Below are 22,557 nucleotides of genomic sequence, written 5' to 3' on the forward strand. Positions count from 1 at the left end.
CAAAGCAGTACATCCTCACTCCTCTGTGGCTCTAGCAAAGCCAAACAGTGATGCAAAGACAGGTTCGAGTCCAGAGCTGTGAAGGGGATCCCTACAGAAAGCGCTTTCTCTGGCTAGACTTGGGAACTAGCACTGTCCCCCAGTTCACATGTGAAAAGCCTCAGCCCTCAGCCTCGCTTCTTGAAGCTGAAATTCACTCCCCTCATTCACTGGAAACCCCACAGCCAGCAAGACGACTTCTTGCCAGTCAAAAGATTGTTTTCCTTTGTTACCTGTGGGGAAAGAAATGAGCCTAGAATCCTGGTGCGAACATGTCAGCCCCAGGGTGCGGTAGGAGGCTTTGGTGCAGCAGCTCCAAACAGAAATGCAGAGGAAGGAACCGTGCAGGCCACTGCCACCCATTCAGCTACTGCTGAGAGTGGCAGGTCCTGCACCCTGGATGTTCTGAAAGGTCCAAGAGCAGTGAACAGAACGCAGGACGTGCCCCTGGGTAGTCTCGGCGATGACCCTCAGCCAGTCCCCTCTGTTTCCACCCCAGGGTTGGGGAGAGGTTCCTCCAGAGCAAGCCGGGGCGGTGGCAGTGACGCCCTGTGGCCTCAGGGATGGTCTCCCACCAGCGGGGACACCTTGCCACATTTTTTTAAAACCACTCAAAAAAAAAAGAATTTGGTTCAGCTTATATAAGCAATATATGTTCACTGTAGAAAACTTGGGGATGAAAGTATAAAGAAGGAAGTCACCTGTTACCCCTCCACCCACAGCTGACTGCTGTTCTTCAGGATTTTTCCATACGTGTCCTGTGTGGGCTCTCGGGAGTACAAGCTGTTTCATAACCTGCTCTTGCACTTCCGCTTTCTTTAGGCCTGTCTCCGTCTCACTGAGTTCTTCATGCTGCTGTGGATTCCTGCATGGCACCATGTTGAGGGAGGCGGCCTGGTTTTTTTAACCAGCACTTTATTGGTGGCCGTCCTGCCCGGTTCTGCCCTGTTCTAAGTAATTGCATCTCTTTATTTCTGCAGGACAGTGGTTCTCCAACCACTGATGATTTGGGCCTCAGGGGACATTTGCCACTGTCTGGACATTTTCTCTCCTTTGTCACAAACAGGATGGGCAATACTCCCCGCATCTAGGGGGCAGAGGCTGGGGATACTGCTGAGTGCCTGGCAGTACCCATGGCAGCACCCAGATGGTAGTGTTCTGTGCTTGAGAAGTTTCTTAGCTGGGCCATTCCCACGTTACAGGTGTGTGTGCTGTCACCGTGCCCTGGGGTGTCCTCCACTCAAGGCAGTGAGTGGATACAGGTGTGTGTTGTCTCCCAGTGGGGTGGCTTCCCCGTCTGACCAGGATTTCAAGGAAAGGTACAGTCACCGTGTGTCCAGAGGGCAGGAAGACAGATTGTAGGGCCCTGGTCAAAGGGCCCATGGACCGCTGGCTGAGCAGAGGGGCCCCCTCTGAGTGGAAACGGTCTTGGCCCAGAAAGAATTAATGCTCCTTCCAAGCACACGTTCAGTACAGCCAGTAAAGTGAGAATAAAAAGTGAGAAGTACAAGTGAGGCAAGGAGGAAACGGGGTAGGAAAATGAGTAGCCTAGGGGAGAAGTAGTGGGTGTAGCTGAGCCTGTGGAAGAGGCTTCTCCCTACAGGGCCCCGAGGAGCTGTGCCAGTGCTGCTCTCTGGCTGTTGGCCAGATTCCGGAGAGAGCCCAGGGGCTGTAGCCCAAGGGCAGGAGTCTCCGGCTGCTTGGGGTGGCTGGCTCCCCTGCCTGGTGAGAAATCCTGTGCCAGGCCCCGTCCTCCGGGTGACTGGCTGGGCCTGCCACTGCAAGTTGCCCACTGCTAGTGTGGGAGCCTCCCATTCTGACGGGTCCAGGTGGTGAAGGGGGATTAAGGCCTCTTTCCCAGGCAGTGATGTGCCTGCCTGACCAGGCCCCTTGGGTGCTTGTACCCACCTTAGGGTACTGTCGGGACAGGCTGGTATTGAGGGGGCCTGAGTAGGCAGGAGGGCCTTCAGCTGGAGGGAGCACAGGCCCAAGGGTGGGCACAGGCAGTTGGGCCAGGACCCCTGCCAGCCCATGTCCAGTCCCTGCAGCTCTGCAGGTAGCGGTGACACAGCAAGCCTGGGCAGCTCCTGGGCCAGCTGGCAGAGGCCTCCGCCTGCTCCTGCCGTCTCTTCTGTGCTGCCCCTGCCGTCTCTTCTGTGCTGCCCCTGCCATCTCTTCTGTGCTGCCTCTGCACAGGGAAGGCCTTCCCATGAGAGACCCGCTTCCTGGACTAGTCACGGCCCTTTCTACCCTGAGTCACCAGATTCCAGGAAGCACTGTCTGGCCTGGCCTAGCCCATGCTGGCTAGAGGAGGAAGCTGAGAAAGGAGTTGCTGCCTGCTATGTGCCCCTCACCTGAACCTTCATGGCGAAAAGGCAAGCCTGGGACTGAACCCTGGCCCCCAGGCGGTCCCCAAGTGTACATTCACCCAGCCTGTGGGCCCATGCCCTCTCCCTGGCAGAGGCTGAGCGCTGCCCTGCCTGGCCCCTGAGGCAGATGACAGGGCACCCCTCCTGCAGCTGTTTATTAGGCTTTTGTCTGCCCAACGAGAGATTGTCATGGGCCATGCCCGGCTTCTCCCAACCTCAGCAGGCTAAGGCCTGCCTGGCTGACTTACGGAACTGGGGGCCCTAGATCCACATGGGGCTGAGGAATCGGAGGACAGAGGTGGCCCTGGCCAGCAGGTGGCAGCACAGACTGTCTGCAGAGTGAGGAGCGTAAGAAGACAGGCTGGGGGGTGCGCTGGCTGGCCCACCTGGTCCTCTGCTCCTCAAGCCCTGGCTGAGCCCCTCAGGGGCTCATCTCTGGTGAGACCCCTGAGACAGGGATGGTAGCAACTGGGAAATAGACCAGAAGACCGCCTCCAGAATGGACCCGATCTCCTTCTGCCTAGGGACCCTAATGAAGAGAGAGGCCCAGGGACTGGGGCACCTGAGGGTTTTGGAGAGGCTTGCCAGGAGGAAGGGGACTGAAGGGGTTCCAGGGCTTCCTGGAAGGGTATGGAGCCTGGGGCCCCAGGAAGGGCTCAGTTCAGCCTAGGTGGAGGTTGGGAGGGAAGTAGAGAGACTATTTAGGAGCTAGAGTAGGTGTTGGGGTGGTGGGAGGGGATGGTGGCAGGGACAAGCTGCCAGGAAGAAAAGTAACAGGACTTGGGGGTGGAGCAAGCACCGGAAAAGGCATCAAGGTTCTGGGCTCCAGTCCCCGTCCCCCCTACCCTGCCAGCCCCTTGACTGCTCACTGCAGGATGGGGCTAAGCAACGCGCAGTGCTCTCCCCCCGAGGCCCGAAAATCCCTTAGGTCCTCAGGGAAGAGCTCTGCCACCCTGGGGTTCCTCTCTCCCCCCCCCCGACCCCCCCCAGCCCACCCAAAACCTGCAAGGAAGCTAAGTAGACAGGGTGGCGGGCTCATGAATAGGACTGGGGAGGGGGTACAGCAGGCTAACTGTCCCATGGCGCGCAGAAGGGCAGACCCCGGGGCTCAGTCCTCACAACCCGACTGTGGGGCCCTGGGCTGCCCTGGGAAAGAGGAGGCACCACTCAGACTTGGGGCAGGCCAAAACCTGTTTATTTCAGCATCAGCAACATCTTAGCCATCACAAAAATAAACTCTACTGAGGGCAGCAGAAGAAGTCTCTACAGCGAGGCTAAGGACTCAGCCACCAAAGGGTGAGCCTCAGGGGTGCATGGTGGGCACTGCCCGGGCAATAAATTAGGAAGCAGCGGGGCTGGTGGTGGCAGCAGGTGCAGGCCAGGGCTTCACTTCTGGGCGGGCACGAGGTCGTCAATGGCCTGGCCCTGCTCCAGCCGCTGCTCCATCTCGATGAGCAGCTTCACCCCGTCCACCACCATCTGCACCAGCTCCACCTCGGAGAAGCCCAGGCGGTCAGCATTGGAGACATCGAAGACCCCGCCCACAGCGGCGGTGTCCACACCGCCTGGGGAGACAGACGGGTCAGCAGGGTTGGGGAGGGGTGTCAAGGGAGGCACCCTGAGGGGATGCCTGCAGCCCCCACCCAGCTCACCTGTGCCTCGCTTCTGGAGCCGCAGCCGCTTGAGCACCTCGGGGAACTTCTCGTGCTTGCCCAGGTGGGGCAACTTGATGTGCACACCTGCCCGCAGCCCCGTGCCCAGGTTGGATGGGCAGGTCAGGATATAGCCCAGGTGAGGGTTCCACATGAACTCGTAGTTCTTGGCCTTGAAGAGTGTTTCAATCTAGAGGTGGAGAAGGTGTCAGAGGGGAGAAGTGGCTGAGGCACCCCCAGGGGACCAGAGGGGACCCAGGAGCTCCTTACAGATCTGCCTGAACCCCAGGGCCTCGTCCTGCCCCCTCCCAGGCACCAGGCTCCCGCCGTCGCAGCCCCACTTGGGGGTGGCCAGGCCTGACCTGAGTGAGGCCGTTGCAGAAGCGGGTGAACACCTCCTTCATGTTGCCCCCCTTCTGCATGGAGATGACCCGCAGGTGGTCCTCCTCGTTGATCCACACCAGGAAGGTCTTATTGTCATTGTGCCTGGGGAAGGCCCACAGTCAGCCTCCTCCCTGGACTGTGGTCTCAGGCCACGTCCAGAAACCAAAACGAGGGGGCCCCAGACCCAATTCTCAAGTCCCAGAGGTGCTCGTTCCAGCTGTACCAGGGGTGCGGGCTGTTGCTAGGACCCCAGCCCCGTCTACACTCTGGGGTCAGGCAGGGAGGGGATGAAAAGGCTTTGGGCCACTTCCCAGCTTGCCCAGTTTAGCCTGGGTGGCGCATTGGGGGGGGGGGTACAGTCCCCACGGAGGGGAGAAGGGGCAGAGGTGGCCAGGAGAATGCACTTTATCTGGCTTTGGAAGTGGAAACAGGAGCTGGTAAGCCCTTCTCCCCGACTCCCCAACCGAGGAAACTTCTGCGTCACCCAGCAACTCAGTCCCAGCGGGAAGTGGGCTAGAAAGAGAAAAGGCAAGGTCCTTCTCCCAAGGCGGGGTGTTTGAAGGCGAAAAGCCAGCAGGACGGGTCCCCCACCTCTAAGATCCCGAGAGGCTGAGGCCTCTATCAGCCAGGGTCCTTCACACACCTGCGTGCTCAAGGTCACCTGCAAGGAGGCCTGGGCGGCACCAAACCTCTCCCAGGAGCAAGGCTCCTCCCTCTTCCTCCTGACTCGGCCGCTTCGAGGACGAAGGGGCGGGGTGGAGGGACCCGCGGGAGGGGGGTTGGGCCTTACGCACCAGATGCCGCGGGCATCGGGCCAGTCGCGGGCCATGCCCGAGGCCAGCAGCAGGGGCGACACGGGCTTGTCGAAAAGGAAGTGGTCGTCGATGAGCTGCTGCTGTTCCGCCTCGGTCATGCTTTTGAGCGCGTAGTACCTCCCCGCCAGGTCACCGTCCAGGCTCGACAGGGCTGCGAAGGGGCGCGCTCAGGAGGACGAGCGGGCGGGGTGGGGGGGGGTCCGTCCCCATACCCTCACCCCCTCTCGCGACACGAGTGCATCCCACCTCCCAATGCCCGCCCAGCCTGCTGGGAGTCCAGTCCTCGCGGTCGGTCGGGGCGGCGGGCCGACCCCCCCGCCGGCCCCCAGTGCGCGGTAGACCCGGGGTGCTGGGCCGGTCCCTCCAGGAAACCGGAGCCGGCTCGCAGATAAGAGCGCGGCGGCGGCTCGGATGACCGGTAAACAAGCGGGCAGGGACCGGCACCGAGGGGTGGGGGGGCGCGGGAGGCACCCAGTCGGCCCGACCTGTACCTTCGACAGCGAGCTTCTCGATGGCGCGGCGCTCCCCGCGGCTGCAGTGCGGGGGTAGACAGAAGCCGCGGATGCTGCGGCCCGTGCGCACCCGCGAGCTGAGCACGTAGTTGGGGTCCAGGTCGTCGCCGCCCTGGGAGACCAAGCGGGGTTCAGCGTCGAGAGAGCCCTCCCTACCCCGACCCGCCGCCCGAGGCCGCCCTGCACCTGAAGGTTGTCTGGGTTGAGATCGGTCTTGTGCTCATCGCTAGGCTTGTAGCCGCCGTGCCGGTCCTCAATGATGGGGTCAAAGAGTTCCTTGAACACGTCGTACGACTCCTCGTCGCCAGCAACGCAGCCCACAGTCATGATATAGGGGTGGCCTAGAGGGGGACACGGAATGGGGACAGTGACGTCACTGCCAGGCCCGAGCAAGCTGCTGAGGATCCTGTGGCCGCGCGCGAAGGGGCGCCGGGACCTTGGCCCGAGGAGGGCTGGGGGATGCCCTGGGTCCTAGACTCCCGATATATGTCACGTATACGGCGCGGGCACCCTGACCCCGCGAGTAGGGTGCGGTACCTGGGTTGTCCACGCCGGTCTGGATGACGTCGTCCAACGTGAAGCCGCTGGGCGTGCTCTTAGCGCGCAGCTCGGCATACAGCTCGGGGGTCAGCACCTTGGCCATGTGGTTGTTGTGGCCGCTGAGGTCGGGGAACTCGTCCTCAGCCGGGAAGCGCAGCTTCAGCGTGTTGTGGCTGTTGGAGAAGGGCATGGCGGCGGCGGCGGCGGCGAGCTGCGGGGAGACGTGGGGGTCAGCGGGGCCCGAGGCTCTGAACCGCCCACCTGCAAACCTACCCAAGGACCGGGCCAAGGTCAGGCGAGGTCTGCGCTGCGCGCAGGAGACTATCACATCTACCACGACGACCCCCAGCCTAGCTGATGCTCCCGTCCTAGGCGGTGGGCCGGGGGGCTGTCCCGAGCGCGGGTCGCCCGGGCCTCTTCGCGCAGCCCTTGCCCCAGTGTCCCGCGCAGCCCTTGCCCCAGCGGCCCGGGCCCTATGGCCCACTCACTGAGCGGCCAGGCAGGGGTGGGAGCTCTCGAGAGACCGGCAGCTCCGGGCGCGTCGCAGGCGAACAGCGGTCGCTCAGAGCTCCAGCTGCTCTTAAGGGGCGCGACGCGGGCCTCCCATTGGCCGCTATTTATAGCCCATTCATTCCATTGGACCGCGCTGCGGGGTGGTGCCCGCCGCTTTGTCCGCCGCCCGGGGCCCCTACACCCCCCCACACACCCCTCCCAGGCTGCCCACCGCGACTAACCCCTGGCTGGGACCCCTTGCAGCCCTCCCACCCCGCCCGCCCAGGATCCCAAAGCGGGAACTTTAGGCCACTGGACATTCTGGATTCTCCCACCCGCTGTCTGCCTCCGAGCGGGAAACTGAGGCAGGGGGGCCACCCGGCAGTGAGGGACGCTCAGGCCTGGCTGCACCATGACTTCTGCCTTCCCTCCGCCCGCCAGTCTCCGCGGTGCTCGCAGCGAGGGGCCAGGCGAGAGCGTCCAGGGCTTCCACAGCAGGTACTGCCACCCCCCAAACCCCTCCCTTCTCCCGCCGGCCCGAGCTGGCCCCAAGCCTCCGACCTTCCTCAAGGTGCCCGCAGGCATCTCCCGGGCCGTCTTGGTGCAGAGGGAGGGCGAAGTTCTGGGTGCCGCCCAGCTCGGCGGCACCCTTGGTAGATTGACCTTGGGCAGATCCCAGGGGATTTTGAGGATCCCAGCCAGAGCGCCCCCCCGTCCCCAGACCCGGCCCCTCCTAGTCGATGCAGGAACACGTGGCCTTGAGAGGCTGCTGGGCAGTGCAGCCTCTAGGCCTGGGCCCTCTCTGTCGGAGACAAATACATCTCCCCACCCCCACCCCAAAGGCAGAACTTGGAGACTCTAGGCAAAAAAACAGGGGACATGCTAACAAACAGTAACTCACTAAAAATCTGAATCATGCAAGTTAGGACAACAATGACTGTGCGGCCCACTGCCCACCACACACCCAGAATGCAGACGGTGGGCCCAGTCGGTGTGGGCCACAGGGTGGCACGTGGGGGGACAGGCGTTCGCAGGCTGCCGCAGCTTCAAACTGCTACATCCTTTTTGGAAAGTCACTTGGCAAGATCTATTAAAATGTAAAATGTTCCTTCTCCGTGACCCAGCAATCCCACTTCGAGGAATCCAGTCTTTGGAAAGGGCAGCCTCGTTTCTCTTTGCAGGTAGACCAAGAGATGGGTAGTAGGAGAAACAAACACCAATAAATCTGGATATTACTGGATGCCCAACACTTGGGAACTGGCCAGGGCATAGGGAAGGCATTTTCCCAGTGTGGAGTATTACGCAGCTATTAAAAAGCGTGAATTGGAGCTTGTGTGTTAATGTCCATCATATTGTTTTGTGAGTGAAGCAAGGAAGGGAGGAAACCCTTATCTCTGTGTGGGTTTAGCAGAATTTCTCCAGGGCTGCACAGTGAGCTCTGTGGGCTGCTGCTGGGGGACAGAAGATGCCTGGAGCAAGCCAACAAATGACCAAAATAGCCTCAGGGGATGGAAGGAGATGAGAGCCTCAGGGGCTGGGATAAAGTAGAAATTCCTGTGTATTTGGAGCCTCCGAGGAAGAGGCACTGGAGGAAAGGGAAGTCCGCTGGCCTCTGCCTCCATGCAGTCCTGTGTTTACCAGGGAGGGACTCCTGCCTCTTTCCTTGCTCACCCTGGCATGCTTTGACTTGCTCCCAGTCAGCATGTTTTTAGACCCATAAAACAGATCAAGGTAAAAAGGCAAATGGCCCTGGACATTCTGGATTCTCCCACCCGCTGTCTGCCTCCGAGCTGGAAACTGAGGCAGGGGAGCCACCCAGGAGCGAGGGACACTCAGGCCAGTCTACACCAGGACTTCTGCCTTCCCTCCGCCCGCCTGTCTCTGCGGTCTCAGCAGGTGTCCCTTAAGCCTGAAATTCCTGCATTCTGTCCCCCCTGCAGCCCCTTCCCCTAATTTTAGAAGTATCTGCAGCTGCCTTCCCCAATTCCCCACCCCCAAAGTCCTGATGGGCTCAAGTTTCTGTTTCTGGAAACAGAGCTGCTGGCCCTGAAAGCCTACTTGGCTTTCAGACCTGCCCGGCCGCCTCAGGGCTCTTTGTCTGCAGCTTCCCAGAAGGCCACCTTTCCCCTCCCCCTCCCCGCCATCAAGTTGCCTGACCAACTTGGGATGGGGGAAGGGAAGGACCCCCATTGTTCTCACTTCCCTCCAGGAGCAAGGAGAGGTGAAGTCCAGGGGCCTTGGGGTCTTCCCAGGGCCAGGCCCTGGGGTTGCTCCTGCCCGGGTCCCCAGCCTTCTGAGATGAGGGTTTTGTCCTACTTTTGCAGATAAGCAAAGGGAAGATCAGAAGGTGGGTGACAGGGGGACCAGGTCAGAGGTCTGGCAAGCCCTGAGTGATCTTCGAGGGCCTGGCCCTGTGCTAACCAGACGCAGGGCCCACCCCGGGGACCACCAGTGGGCCAAGCCCGGGGGGCTGGACTCAGACTGACAGTGACAGAGTGCATGGTCAGCAGCTGTGACGGTGGAAGTAGGGAGGGGCTTCCAGGCCTTTAGACTCAAGTCAGGTTGAGGCCCCCCCCACTAGGCAAGGGCTGCTGGGGAGCTGGTGGGGGTGTCCTAGAGCAGTGAAGCAAAGAGCGGGACTGGGGGGTACCAGCCTCTGCCTCCGGGGGAAGAACACTGCCCATGGCTAAACTAGCCCTTGTCTGTGGACCCTCCAGTCTCCCCAGGGCCCACAGGAGCCGGTTTGGTGGCGTCCAGGCAAGAAACTGGGTGACATCACCTGGCCAGTTATGTCCCAGGTTCCTCAGAAATCACACATGGTTACATATTAACCACCGGGCCCTGGAGGGGGTGGGGAGCCTCAAAGGAGTTCCGGCCTTTCATCCACAGAAATGGTACGCTGAGCGGGGCAGACACAGACCTGGGCAGGTGGGGGTGAGCCGGGTGGGAGGGCACAGGATGGCCTCCTCAGGGTCTGTCTCCTCAGCGTGCAGCCCAGGGCCATTGCTTCCTGCAGGTGCCCTGCCCCTGAATTCCACACAACACAAAGGGGAAGCTGGTTGGGGTCAGAAAGGGGCAGGGACTGCCTTGTGGCCACAGAGCATGTTGGGGCAGAAGGCTGAGCTGTTCAGAGTAGAGGGACCTTGGGTCACCTGACCACTGCCTGAGACGCAGGAGCAGAGCAGCCTCCCTCTGTCAGCATCCTCAGCCTCTCCCTTCCCTCCAGGGCCTTCTTCCTGCCTGTTCCCACATTTCTTCAGATCCACCACTGGTTCTCCGAAGCCAAGTTTGCTGGCTTTAAATCCCAAGCCCACACTGGCCACTTTGGCTGCGTGACCTTAGACAAGTTTCTTGACCTCCCTGAAGCTCATGCTCCCCATCTGTGAGGTGGTCCCACCCTCAGAGAATTGTGAGGAGGATTCAAGGTGATGACACTTAATTGGGCTTATATAGCATTGGTTCTTTTTTTTTTTTTTTTTTGTCTTTTTGCCATTTCTTGGGCCGCTCCCGCGGCATATGGAGGTTCCCAGGCTAGGGGTTGAATCGGAGCTGTAGCCTACGCCAGAGCCACAGCAACGCGGGATCCGAGCCGCGTCTGCAACCTACACCACAGCTCACGGCAACGCTGGATCGTTAACCCACTGAGCGAGGGCAGGGACCGAACCCGCCACCTCATGGTTCCTAGTCGGATTCGTTAACCACTGCGCCACGACGGGAACGCCTAGCATTTGTTCTTTTTACGTTTTTTTTCCTGGTCATGTGTACGACATAGCAGAAGTTCCTGGGCCAGAGGTCAAACCTGAGCCACATCAGTGCCCCGAGCCCCTGCAGTGACAACGACAGATCCTTAGCCCATTGCACCAAAAGACAACTGGAGCATTAGTTCTTTTTAGGGGCCCCTTATACACAAACGCTGTCCTGAGTAAGGTGCTCAGGTCAGGACTCAGGCTGAGGCCAGGGGCAGGCTCAGATGGGGGAGATGGAGCCCTCGGAGGGCTGCCTGGAGAAGAGAGCAATGGAGGAACAAGCCTGCCAGTCATGGAAGGAGAGGCAAGTGGGAAGCTGGGACCACAGGAAACCACTGGCGAGTCACCAAGTCACTGAGTCCTAATTTAGGCTCTCAGGCATTTAGCCTCTGAGAAGCAAGAGGCTGGAGAAGAGGAACCCCCACACCAAGTGGAAAGTTGAGATCTCCCAGGGGCGTAATTAGGGGCTGATTCAGGCGGGAGCAGAGTCACATGGAACAAAGGCTGGCAAGCCGTAGAGTTGGGTTGTCTCAGTGCAGGACATGATGCATCCACGCAGGCAGCACTGGCCTCGCAGAGAATGGAGGTCATCAAAGGCTCCTCATTGTCTTCCCCAAGACCCAGGCCCAAGTCAGGGCAGGGGCACAGAGGGGCTGAAACGACGCACTTGGGTCTCCGCCATGGACTCTGAGGTCCACAAACACCCTTATCAGTCCTGGCCCCAGAGGGGGAGAGTTCAGAGGGCTCCACAAGTGGGCAGGGCCTGGCCACTCCCATTTACCCAGGATGGAGTGGCCTGGGCCAGGAAGTGTGGCCTAGAGTCATTGCTAGCTGGCCCTCGGTTAGGGCTCAGGCCCCACAGCAGCTGAGTGGGCTGCAGTCTCTATCCTTCTCCAGTCCTCAAGGCTAACAGGATAAGCCCTGGCCCGCAGGGACCAGAGTGCTTCAGGATCGGCCTCTGCACACTCTCCACAGAGGAACGGGCTCTGAATCAGCACTGCTGAGACAGAACCCGGCTGCCGCTTCCCTTTTCTGCCCCACCTCTCCAGCCACCACACTCCAACCCCACCCCCCACCCCCGCCTCCCCCGCTCCCCCCCCGCCCTGTTCTGATCCCAAGGTAAGCCCAGTTCATCCAGCGATCACTGCACCGTGGGGACACAGAACTCCTTCCCTTCTTGAAGCAGCTTCTGCACTTGGAGAATGTGCCCCAAAGGAGAGGAACGCCAACTGCACCTCCGCAGACCCTTCAAGGCCACCATCTCCTTCCTACTCCTCTGGCTGAGCCCGGCCAAAGCCTTCTGGACGACCCTCCGATCTGCGATCCCATTTGCTGGAATATATCCTGGGACCCATTTAGAGGTGTCCCCAGGGCGGTTTGCAGGGACAAAACGGCCATGGCCAAGTGTCCCGCTAGGGGCTTGCGCAGCTAGCGGTGGGCCGGCCCTTCGGGGACTCCAGGGCTGTCAAAGGCTGCGAACGGGCCCCTGCCCGGATCTGAAAGGACCGCAGCAGCTCGGCGGCGGGACAGTGGGACTTCCCGTTTGTCTTCCGCAGGAGCAGCTAGAAACGCTGGAGAAACTCTGGGAGGTGCGCCCCGGAGGGCGGCAAGGGGGGCCCGCGGGTCCCGGGAGCCCGCGCGCGAGGGGCGGGGCCGTGACGTCATCAGCGGGCGCCGCGCGCCGGGCCGGAGCCGGAAGGGCTGTAGCCGCGGCGCGGAGCCACGTGTAGCGCCTCCGGGAGTCTCCACCCGAGGAAAGTCGCCGGTGAGACTCCCCAGGGCTACGGTGGCAGTGCGCGGGTGGGGGGTCGCCCTGGCGGGCGCGGCGCTCACGGATCCCGGGCAGCCTCCCCTGGCCGCCCTCAGCGCCGTGCCAGCCTGGCCTGACCCTCCCCCTGCCTCTGCCCTGGCCCGGCCAGTGTTCTGTTTCCGTCCCGCTGCACATCCCCAACCTAGGCTTGCACCGCTGTGCCACTCGTCTGCCCAGATGCCCGCCATGGGAATCTGCGGAATCGAGCCTGGCCTGGAGTTGACCTTAAGGGCCATTTGCTGCTTCCCCCTAGATACTCTCTGGTTTCATAGCTGGGCAGTGGGAACTCGGCTCCTGGAGAAGGGTGACTCCAGAGGACCAAGTCCTTTTTTTTTCCTGTGCCCATGGCACGTAAAAGTTCCTTGGCAAGGGTTGGAACCAGTGCCACGGTAGTGACCCAAGTCGCTGCAGAGACAACTGCCAGATCCTTAACCCACTGCATCACAAGAGAACTCCAAGGAGTTCCTGCTGTGATGCAAGAGGATGCGTGGTGTCTTGGGAGCCTGGGACCGTTGGTTTGATCCCCAGCGCACTACAGTCAGTTAGGGATTTGGCATTGCTGCAGCTGCAGCTTAGGTCACAACTGTGGCTCAGATCTGAGCCCTGGCCTGGGAACTCCATGTGCCACGGGGCAACCGAAAATGGAAAAAACAAAAGAGAGCTCCAAGGGTCAAGTCGTTTCTTTGTGGGAATCCTTGGGCCTCTTCTCTGCCAGTGCCAGGCCTCAGTCTCTCCGTCTGTGATTTGGGCTGATGGCTTTTGTCTCATGCCCAGACCAAGAAGGGCTTCAATCGTCAGGCCAGGGCGCAGCCCTTTTGGGCTGCCCTAATGGACTGTGCCAGAGGCTGAGACAGCTACTCCACCCGCACTGCTCAGGAGCTGGGCCTCACCGTCTTCTGTGGGGACTTAAGGTACACATCCTGCCTCCTGTCGCTTTACATGTTCATGTCCACACACCTTACAGGTCCCTGGCACTTGCCGGACAGCAACCATGAGCTTTGTGGCGTACGAGGAGCTGATCAAAGAGGGTGACACAGCCATCCTGTCGCTGGGCCATGGTGCAATGGTGGCCGTACGTGTACAGCGTGGGGCCCAGACCCAGACCCGGCACGGCGTCCTGCGACACTCGGTAGACCTCATTGGCCGCCCGTTTGGCTCCAAGGTGACCTGCGGCCGTGGCGGCTGGGTGTATGTGCTGCACCCGACGCCCGAGCTCTGGACACTGAACCTGCCGCACCGGACGCAGATCCTCTACTCCACGGACATCGCCCTGCTCACCATGATGCTGGAGCTGCGGCCTGGCTCCGTGGTCTGTGAGTCCGGTGAGTTCCTCGGGCCGCCTCGGCTCCTGAGGGGCAAGGTCAGACCCAGTGTCCATCCAGCCGCCAGTCTGCGCTCCCTGAACACAGGCGCGACTCTTCACCCTCTATCTTCACGTATTTACTTATCTATTTCCTTTTGAGGGCCGCACCTGAGGGCATATAGAAGCTCCTGGGCTGGGCATGGAATCAGAGCTGCAGCTGCCAGCTTATGCCACAGCCGTGGCAACACCGGTTCCTTACCCCACTGAGTGAGGCCAGGGATAGAACCCACATCCTCACAGACACGATATGTCGGGTTCTTAATGCTCTGAGCCACAATGGGAGCTCCTCAACTTCTGTTTTGGTTTTGTTTTGGGTTTTTCTTTGGGTTTTTAGGGCCACACCCTGCGGCATATGGAGGTTCCCAGGCTAGGGCTCTAATAGGATCCAGCCTACGCCAGAGCCACAGCAACAGGGGATCCGAGCCACATCTGCAGCCTACACCACAGCTTATGGCAGTGCTGGATCCTCAACCAGCTGGGGCCAGGGTTCGAACCCGCAACCTCATGGTTCCCAGTCAGATTTGTTAACCACTGAGCCATGACGGGGACTCCTCCACTTCTGTTTTAACAGGATCTTTCTCAGGGGCGGGCTGACTGCAGGGAGTGAGGGCAGGAGGAAGGAAGCTTGGTGGGAGGCTGGTGCTATAATCTGAGAATCGATGGAGCCGGATCAAGAATAATGTTGCCAAAACCCTCCCCCGCGAATCTCCACGTCCAAGTTTTTGGGTGAAGAAGAAAAGAATAGCTTTATTGCTTTGCCAGATGAGGGGACACCACTGCTGATGCCCCCAAAACCCTGCGTCCCCACCCACAGAGGTTTCAGTGAATTTTATGGCAGTGGCTCAGGGCAAGTTTGCGATAAGAATCAGGGTGTGTGCAGGGCCTGCATTCCTTTCATTTGGCCTCGGGGGTCTCCAGGTGAGCTTCTGTGGTTCTAAAGGTTATCAAACTGTGGCCTCTCTGGAACGAAGGACGCTTTATCCGGTACTTAACCTTTTTCCTTTGCTGGAGTTTCAGTTCCGCCCAAGAGCTCAAAGGTACTGTTATGTGAATCAGTGTCCGGAGCCGCACAGGGTCCTGCTGGGTTTCAGCAGCCCTCCGCAGGAGCTGGGCACCCTGGCGTCCCTCCTGTCTTGCTGGGGTGGGGTAGAGGGCTGCTCGGTGCTGACCAAGGTGCTGACTGCCAGGCCCTAACTCCGAGCTGCGCAGAGGGCAGGGGGTGCCAGGCCTAGCAGGCCCCGACCGCTGTGACCGGAGCCCCAGGCCCAGGGCTGAGCGTTGCCCCTTCCCGAAGGGAGGTCAGGGCTGCTCCCAGGTGCTCGTTATGGGTAAGAGCCTGTCTCGTGCTCATCCCAAGCCAGAACCGTTGCCACTGAGCCCAGGGCCGAGGGCACAAGTGGAAGTTCCCAGCCTCACCCCTGCACCCGCCTGGGGGCCCCAGGTCGCAAAGAGTCGCTGCCAACTTTGGAGGGCTTCAGGCCCTCTCTGGGCCTCAGTTCCTCCATGCGGACAACTGGGCTTGTGTTACCCAGCTGAGCACCTGGAAAGGGGAGGTGTCGGATGCAGAACCTGGGCTGTGGGTCAGAGAGTGGGTGGGGGCTGGGCAGAGGCCAGCTGCTTGGCACCAGGGGCGCTGGGAGTGGACAGCCGCACTGCTGGGCCCTGTGCACCCTGTGCACTTGGGGCCTCGCTCCATTTGCTGAAAGAGCTTGTCAGTGAGCGCGCACCCGCTCCCCCCCGCCAGCAGTGGCGGGTTCAGCCGTGACAAGACAGGCCAGCTTTCTGCTTCCCAGAGGGGCGGACAGCCCAGTGTGGCCGTTTCAGTGTGGATTGCTGGGGTCTGGCCAGACAGGGCTGTGTGTTTACTGCTGACTCATGAGGTCCCTCCTGCGAGGGCGGTCAGCCGGACCTCTCTGGAAGAGGGGACACTGAGTTGACAGTGATGGAAAGGAGGTCCCAGAGCCAAGGGAGACGGTTACCCCAAGGGAGAGCCTCTCTAAGACCCTGCGTGAGGGGCCAGCGAAGAGGCGGGGGTGGCAGGAGCAAGAATGAGGTCGGGTGGGGGTCGGGGGGAGATGGGCAAAGCTCAAGGGTCACAGGAGGCTGACTTCCTGCGCGGAATGGGGAAGGGCATGGTCCCGCCGAGAGTGAGACAGTCCGGCACTGGAGAGGGAGTCAGGGCCTGGGGCTGGCAGGCAGGCAGGCAGGCGGCGAGGAGCGGCCCCCAGAGGAGGGAAGAGGGGGAGGCCTGGCGGGGATGGACCTGCGGGTGGGCTGGCGCTGGGTGCTTGTTGTGGGGGAGGGGAGGTGTGTGCACCTGGCACCTGGAGCCACGAGGCGGGGGGAGGGCAGGACGCAGGCCTGGCAGGGTGCCCCAGCATAGCAGGCTGAGGGGGGGAGACCATGAGGCTGGAGGAAAACTGGGGATCAATGACATGGAGGGAGCACACCGGTCACCAGGCCATGTCTCTCTGTGCCCATGGTCGGACAGGATGGGGGCAGAGCTGCACCCCAAGTGGCTGTGGCCTCTGTCCAGTGGTGCCGAATAGAGGCCCAGAGAAAGAGGTTTGGGCGAAGGAGAAACAAATAGCTTTATGGTTTTGCCAGGCAGAGGGGGCCGCAGCAGGCTCCCCAGCTGAGCACTGGGCCTCCTTTGGGCAAAGACTGGAAGTGGTTCTGCAGGCGCAGATGGAGCCTCAGATGAGGGGCAGGTGGGGCCAGCTGGTGTTGACCGGGGGTCCTGGAAGGAGGAGGATTTATCAGGTAGTCAGCGTCTGGCCTTTGTTGGGGGTTGGCTCTGGGGCCTCAGGTGTGGTTATGCACATGCCTTGAGAGGGAGGGGGAGCTGCCCCAGGCTGCACTATTGTTCCTTGACTGCTGCCCCTGTCCCTGCAGCCCCTCCCTTCCCCATCACCTGTTCGAAGCTGCCCTTTGGAACTCAGGGAAGGTCGGGGAGGCTGGATGAGGTCCAGTAACTACAAACAAAAAATAAGGGGAGTTCCCGTCGTGGCGTAGTGGTTAATGAATCCGACTAGGAACCATGAGGTGGCGGGTTTGGTCCCTGCCCTTGCTCAGTGGGTTAACGATCCGGTGTTGCCGTGAGCTGTGGTGTAGGTTGCAGACGCGGCTCGGATCCCGCGTTGCTGTGGCTCTGGCGTAGGCCGGTGGCTACAGCTCTGATTCGACCCCTAGCCTGGGAACCTCCATATGCCATGGGAGCGGCCCAAGAAATAGCAAAAAGACATAAAAAATAAAAAAATAAGGGACCCAGAAAGGCTTCTGTGCCCAGGAGCCCCTCAGGGCCCTGGTCGGTTTCCTGGCGGGAGCAGAGCGGTGGCGGCGGGGGCAGCGGGGTGGGGGGGGGGAGGCAGGAAAGCGGACGGACCCAAGTCCATGGAGAGCTGGGGACCAGTCACCCCATGAAATGTCACGGGCTGGTTCCGGGCCTCTTCGTCTGGAGCCAGTCCCGGCGCCCCCCCAGGACCCATCTTTGGGGCTCCAGGTATGTGCAGCAGTTTGCTCCAGCGCTGGGGTTGGGCAGGGCTGGACCCAGGGCAGGTGTGGGTCACCAGCCTCTCCCCTGCGCCAGCCCAGACCCCGCCTCGGTGTCCCCGGGCCTGATGACCTGTGGGCCCTTCGTGGGTCTCTAGGGCTGAGGGTGGGGTGGTTTCCTGGGTGGCCCGGTTTGATCCCTGTCCGTCCCCACCCCCACCCCCCACCCCGCGCCAGGCACCGGCAGCGGCTCTGTGTCCCACGCCATCATCCGCACCATTGCGCCCACGGGCCACCTGCACACGGTGGAGTTCCACCAGCAGCGGGCGGAGAAGGCTCGGGAGGAGTTCCAGGAGCACCGCGTGGGCCGGTGGGTGACCGTACGCAACCAGGACGTGTGTCGCAGCGGCTTTGGCGTGAGCCACGTGGCGGACGCTGTCTTCCTGGACATCCCCTCACCATGGGAGGCCGTAGGCCACGCCTGGGATGCTCTCAAGGTTGAAGGTGCGCCAGGGGTTCTGGGACGGGGGCGGGGAGGCCAGGCCAGGGCCCCCTTTGGCCTGAGGTTGGGGGCGGGGGGGCTCGGGGAGAGTGGGGCCCCACTCCTACCCTGCGGTGGCAGGTGTCTGAGGCCGCTGGGGAGTGTGGCAGCCCTGTCTGCGTGAGAGCATGCCAGAGGTCAGAGGTCAGCCCCTGACCCCAGCTGCCCTGGTAGAATCTCCCCGCCCCGCCAGCCGCCAGCCGCCAGCCAGGCGAACGTGCCCCTTTTAGGGAAGATGCCGGTGCAGAGGCGGAGGGCTGGGCTCCCAGCCAGGGAGGCGCTGGCGAGGCCCTGGGTTTTTCCCTTTTCTGGAGAAGGAGCCGCCTCGGCAGCCAGCCACCCCCCCCCCCACCGGGGAGCCGAGCGCCACGGGGGCGGCCCCGCTCCAGCACAGGGTCCCCCTGCCCGCTGGCTCGCTGGCTCAAGCTGGGCCCTGGTCTCTGCTGACATGGCCTGGGCCAGGGGGTCCGCCGCACCTCCCCGCCTCCAGCTTTGCCCCCAGTCACCTGCAGACCCTTCCTGCTCTGGGGACGGGTCCCAGGAGGCTGGCACTGGGCACCCAGCAGGCAGCGGCTGAGCCCCTGACCTGGTGGCCTGCCCGGGCAGCCGCCGTCTCTCTCTCTCCCCATTCCCGCTGCCCCGCTAAGCCCTGTTCTCTGGGCCCTTTCGCTGATCTGCTCCCAACCTACCCGTGGCTCCCACGTTTTGGGGGGCCCGCCTGCCGCTGCGTGAGCCCAGCCCAGTTGCTCTCTGGACCTCTGACTGAGCCACAGGGATTGGGTCCCCTCGGGGCAACCCTGCCCTCTGGGTTGACAAAAACCTCGTGCTCTGCCTCCCCGTGCAGACTTTCTGCAGACCCGTTGCGGTGATCTGTGTGCCGCGTGTCGCTGAGGCAACCAGGCCTCTGGGACCTCTGGGGGCTCGCCTGGGCCACCTCCCTTCCCCCAGCCTGGCTTTCCCACACCCTCCCTTCCCGGAGGGGACCAGAGCCAAGCCATGGGGTGCTGTGGGCGGGCCCTGGTGGGAGACGGCAAGAGGGGGCTGCGGGCTCTGCGCCTGCCCTGTCATCCTGGGGCTGCAGGGCTCAGCTCCGGGTAGGCGCCTGCTGTCCCTGGAACAAGCAACAGCCTCTAATTTCCTGTGACAGCAGCAGCCCTCGCCCCCGGGTTGCTCTGCATGGTTGGAGCTATTCTGGGCGCCCCTGGGGCTGGGCCTTGTCAGGGCTCCACCCCGGCCCTGACCCTCGCTGCCTGTGGGAATCAGGGTGGTAGCACCCACTGGAAGCCCAGGGAGTCACGGGAGTGGACTTGGCCCCACCCCCACGGGGACCCGAGAGGCAGGGGAGTGCCTGTCCCCGGGCCCTGCCCAGCTCCTCTTCTACCCTGGGCTGCAGCTTGGCCAGCCTGACCCCAGGGTGGGGCTGGGGGCGGGCAACGTGGGGTACTGGGAGGAGGCTGGGGTGTGTGGCCTCTGTCCCGGCAGTCCTGGCCCACAGACCCCGGGCCGGGGGGCCCCCAGCGCGCTGACCCCCGTGTCCTCCTGCACAGGTGGGCGCTTCTGCTCCTTCTCGCCGTGCATTGAGCAGGTGCAGCGCACGTGCCAGGCGCTGGCGGCCCGCGGCTTCTCGGAGCTGAGCACCCTGGAGGTGCTGCCCCAGGTCTATCATGTGCGCACCGTCAGCCTGCCCGCGCCCGACCTGGGCGCCAGCCCGGGCCCCGACGCCCGCCCCTTCCGCAGCGGCACGCCCATGAAGGAGGCCGTGGGCCACACCGGGTACCTGACCTTCGCCACCAAGACCCTGGGCTAGCGAGCCGCCGGCAGGACTCCGGGGAGCTGGGGGCCCTGCGGGGCCAGACAGGGAGGCTCGGCTCGGCCAGAGGATGCCTTATATGGTCAGCGGACGCCTGCCGGGCCGTGTTTAGAAACAGAGGGACCGTGGGCCGGGGCCTGGTGTGTGGCTGAAAGGAGGCTGCCACGGGGGCGGGGGGGGGGAAGCATCCAGTCCCTGGGGAGTCAGACCTCCCTCCCATGTCACCCCTGCCCTCAGCGTCCCATCCTGCTGCTGTTTGCTGTCACGTGAAGTGTCCACTGCCGTGGCCTCTTCTGGATGTGGAGGCCCAAGAGGGCAGGTGGCAGGAGGGTACAGGTCTCACCCCTTCCCCGGGGGCCCCCTACAGCAGGTGGGGAGCAAAGACTCAGAGGAGGGAGAGGGCCTGGGCCTGTGAAGCAGCTGCCCGGCAGGGTTGTGGGCTGGCCTGTCATCGATGTTTGAAAGCGGACCCTGCTATGTGGCCTCAGGCCTGACCTTACTCCACTGGGCACTGCCTGGGCCATGTGGGCTTGTGCCCAGTCCCCCCCACCCCGCCCCAGTCTACCCCTGAAAGTGCCTTCTGCTGCCCTGGTCCAGCCAGGGCCCCCGTGTGTCCCTCAGAGAAGAGCTGAGCCAGACGGGATGTGCTTCCCATGGTCAGCCAGGCCAGGTCCCAGCCACGCGGTGCCCTGCCTCTCGCAGGAGCCTCGGGCTTGTGTGGGGCGTACAGGACGGAGGATGGAAGGTCACCGGGTTCCGTATGTTCAGCCCCACCCCGGCCTCACCAGCTGCCAGGAGCCTCTGTCCCCATGTTAGGACCAGAGCCCAGGGCACTGCGCTGCAGGAAGCCGGCCCCCAACCATGCCTGGCAGAGAAATAAACACTGTCGCCCCTGCCGTGCTGACTGGTGCCCTGCAAGGCCAGACTCCTCTCCACACCTGCCCAGCTCAGCTTCTTCCTCTCCCAGGCGGACACCGCAGGGGCTGTGGACTCCAGGACAATGGCCTGGGACATGGTGGACAAAGGGGCGAGTGTGTGGCCACCCCCAGCCAGCTGCAGAAAGGGCCACTTGTCCCTGGGAAGGGTGGGGGCGGGAGAAGAGGGACTCCCTGCCTGTGTGTCTGTCTCTCCCTCTGGCCACGTCTGTCCCCTGTGCCCCGGGCCCTCCGTCAGCAGCCCGGCCCGGGCACCTGGGCTGCCTCGCGCGCTTCCTCAGGGCCCACCCCCTGGCCTCTGTTCTGGCCCAAGGCCACCACCCAGGCTTGGGCGTCACTGGAGGGTTGCCAAGTGAGGTGGGCCTGCAAGAGAACCCATCTCTTAGAACCCAAGACCTGTGTCCCTTCAGAGACCCTGAGGTCCCTGGAATCACCTGTTCCTTCAAGGACTGGCCCTGACCTCTGACCAGATGTCTAGCTCCAGGGACAGAGGAGGCACCCGGGCTTTCCTTGGTCTTCAGGAAAGGCCTGCAGGGGGCCTGGTGCAGTGTGCAAGCAGCCAGTCCAGGCCCAGCTGGGCCTGTTTTCCAGATGGCGCTTAGGCTGACAGCCTAGCCCGCGGCTCTGGGGAAGTGATGGGCCTGCACCTCTGTGTGAGCTGGAAGGGCCCACCCTGGGGTGGAGGATGAGTGGGGGGGGGCCGATGGTTTAGGGGTCAGAAGACCTGGATCCCTCTCCAAGCTTGTAGTTGCTCTTGGCACTGAGCTGTTTTCAAGTGTGGCCAGCCCAGCACACAGGCCTCCGTGGCTCCACTGGGCCCTCTGAGCATCTGTCCCACCCCATCAAGCCAGCCAGGTCCAGATGAGCTTCAGCTTTGAGCCCCACCTAGCCCTGAGCCGGCGGTGAACTCCTGTGCATCCTTGAAAGCCCCACTCCAATGTGCCAGTGACTCCGACCCCCGGGCAGGAGCGTCTCAATCTTTTCCCACGCCTCCCATGCTGGTGATCATAGCCCTGCAGCCTAGGAGCCCCTGCGGGAAGAGGAGCAGAAGCCGAGCACACCCGGCCCCCCCACTTCTGCAGATGGGGAGCTTGATGCCCAGAGAGGCAGGGGCGTCGTGAGGGACCGATCAGCAGGTCAGTGACAGTCACCTCCTTGAGTCAGCGGCCTGGGGCTGGTCACGGGACAGGGATTCACCGGGAAACTCCCTATCCAGTCCCAGACAGGCACCTCTGGCCTTCAGTTTTTCCTTGGAAATTTCTGCACCCTGTCACCCCAAGCCCTGCCTGGCCGGGGTGCGACACATCGAGCCCTGTCCCCTGCAGGGTCTGAGCCCCGAGGCAGGTGGCCGCTCGCACCTGGCCCTGGGCCAGGATCCAGGGCGGCCTCAGTGTGTGCTGCTTTTGGCCCCCCTGTGCTTCCCCAGCCTCGGACGGGTTCGCACCCTGTGCCCAAGCTGCAGCAGGGTGGGTTGCAGGCCCAGGACGGGCCTTGGTGGGGGTCAGTGTCATCAGGGTTGCCAGGCCCCTGGAGGCTGTTTCCTGTCTAACAGGGCATGACCCAGAGGCTCATCTCCCTCTGCCTCGACCTGTCTGTTCTCCCTGGGGCCCTGGCTCTCTCTCAGCCGCCATGGGGTGGGCTGCCGGGACCCCGGCCCAGGAGGGCCATGCAGCTTCTCCCTGTCCCAGCCTGCTGCCCAGGGGGAGAAACAGGTGCGGAGGAGGGCAGACTCCCCGCGACCCCCGTCCGTTCTCTCCCACTCCCCAGTGCAGTTGTCACGGTTGTGGCCACAGAGGCCAAGGGAGAGATCCCTGCTCCGGGGAAGAGTGATGGGCCTGCCGGGTCTGGAAGGGCTGCTGGACGTGGAGGAGGGAGCGGTGGGAGCAGGGAGGCCCCGAGCCGGCAGCTTCTGCTGGAGGCAGAGGCAGTGAGCACAGGAGTGAGGCTGCATGGGGCAGCACCTTGCCTCCTCCCAGGGGGGAGCCTGCCCGCCTGCACTGACTGCAGGGCTGCCCCCCGGCCCCTGTGCTCTGCTCTGCCCAGGGCTGTCGGGTCCC

The 22,557-nt window shown here is 62.6% G+C and overlaps 2 protein-coding genes across 3 annotated transcripts; one reads left to right on the top strand and one right to left on the bottom strand.

The window, feature by feature from the left end:
- Positions 1 to 3,581: 3,581 nt before the first annotated feature.
- CKB (creatine kinase B) lies at positions 3,582 to 6,884 on the bottom strand. The gene is made up of 8 exons (XM_047796396.1): positions 6,800 to 6,884; positions 6,309 to 6,522; positions 5,958 to 6,112; positions 5,751 to 5,883; positions 5,239 to 5,410; positions 4,423 to 4,546; positions 4,061 to 4,250; positions 3,582 to 3,973 (listed from the first exon to the last, which is right to left on the bottom strand). The coding sequence occupies exons 2-8, from the start codon at positions 6,499 to 6,501 to the stop codon at positions 3,795 to 3,797; spliced, it is 1,146 nt and encodes a 381-aa protein (XP_047652352.1). The 5' UTR covers positions 6,502 to 6,522; positions 6,800 to 6,884; the 3' UTR covers positions 3,582 to 3,794.
- Positions 6,885 to 11,677: 4,793 nt separating this feature from the next.
- On the top strand, positions 11,678 to 20,461 carry TRMT61A (tRNA methyltransferase 61A). Of its 2 annotated transcripts, none has more exons than XM_047796142.1 (4): positions 11,678 to 12,138; positions 13,324 to 13,681; positions 17,452 to 17,718; positions 19,303 to 20,461. In XM_047796142.1, exons 1-4 carry the CDS (start codon positions 11,752 to 11,754, stop codon positions 19,560 to 19,562), a joined length of 1,272 nt encoding a protein of 423 aa, XP_047652098.1. In that variant the 5' UTR covers positions 11,678 to 11,751; the 3' UTR covers positions 19,563 to 20,461. The 2 variants fall into 2 exon arrangements, with proteins under 2 accessions (XP_047652098.1, XP_047652099.1); XM_047796143.1 differs by lacking the exon at positions 11,678 to 12,138 and adding an exon at positions 12,195 to 12,314.
- The last annotated feature ends 2,096 nt before the right edge of the window (positions 20,462 to 22,557 follow it).

The sequence above is a fragment of the Phacochoerus africanus genome, chromosome 9 (genome assembly GCF_016906955.1).
Source record: "Phacochoerus africanus isolate WHEZ1 chromosome 9, ROS_Pafr_v1, whole genome shotgun sequence".
Lineage (NCBI taxonomy): Eukaryota > Metazoa > Chordata > Mammalia > Artiodactyla > Suidae > Phacochoerus > Phacochoerus africanus.

Bases quoted from the DNA above. Each gene is read 5' to 3' on its own strand.
- CKB (XM_047796396.1), bottom strand. From the start codon at position 6,501: ATGCCCTTCTCCAACAGCCACAACACGCTGAAGCTGCGCTTCCCGGCT. The intron at 5,411-5,750 runs GTACAGGTCGGG...GCCCCTTCGCAG, and splicing joins CGAGAAGCTCGCTGTCGAAG to CCCTGTCGAGCCTGGACGGT. The intron at 4,547-5,238 runs GTGCGTAAGGCC...GGCCTTCCCCAG, and splicing joins CCCGATGCCCGCGGCATCTG to GCACAATGACAATAAGACCT.
- TRMT61A (XM_047796142.1), top strand. From the start codon at position 11,752: ATGTGCCCCAAAGGAGAGGAACGCCAACTGCACCTCCGCAGACCCTTC. The intron at 13,682-17,451 runs GTGAGTTCCTCG...ACCCCGCGCCAG, and splicing joins CTCCGTGGTCTGTGAGTCCG to GCACCGGCAGCGGCTCTGTG. The intron at 17,719-19,302 runs GTGCGCCAGGGG...CCTCCTGCACAG, and splicing joins GGATGCTCTCAAGGTTGAAG to GTGGGCGCTTCTGCTCCTTC.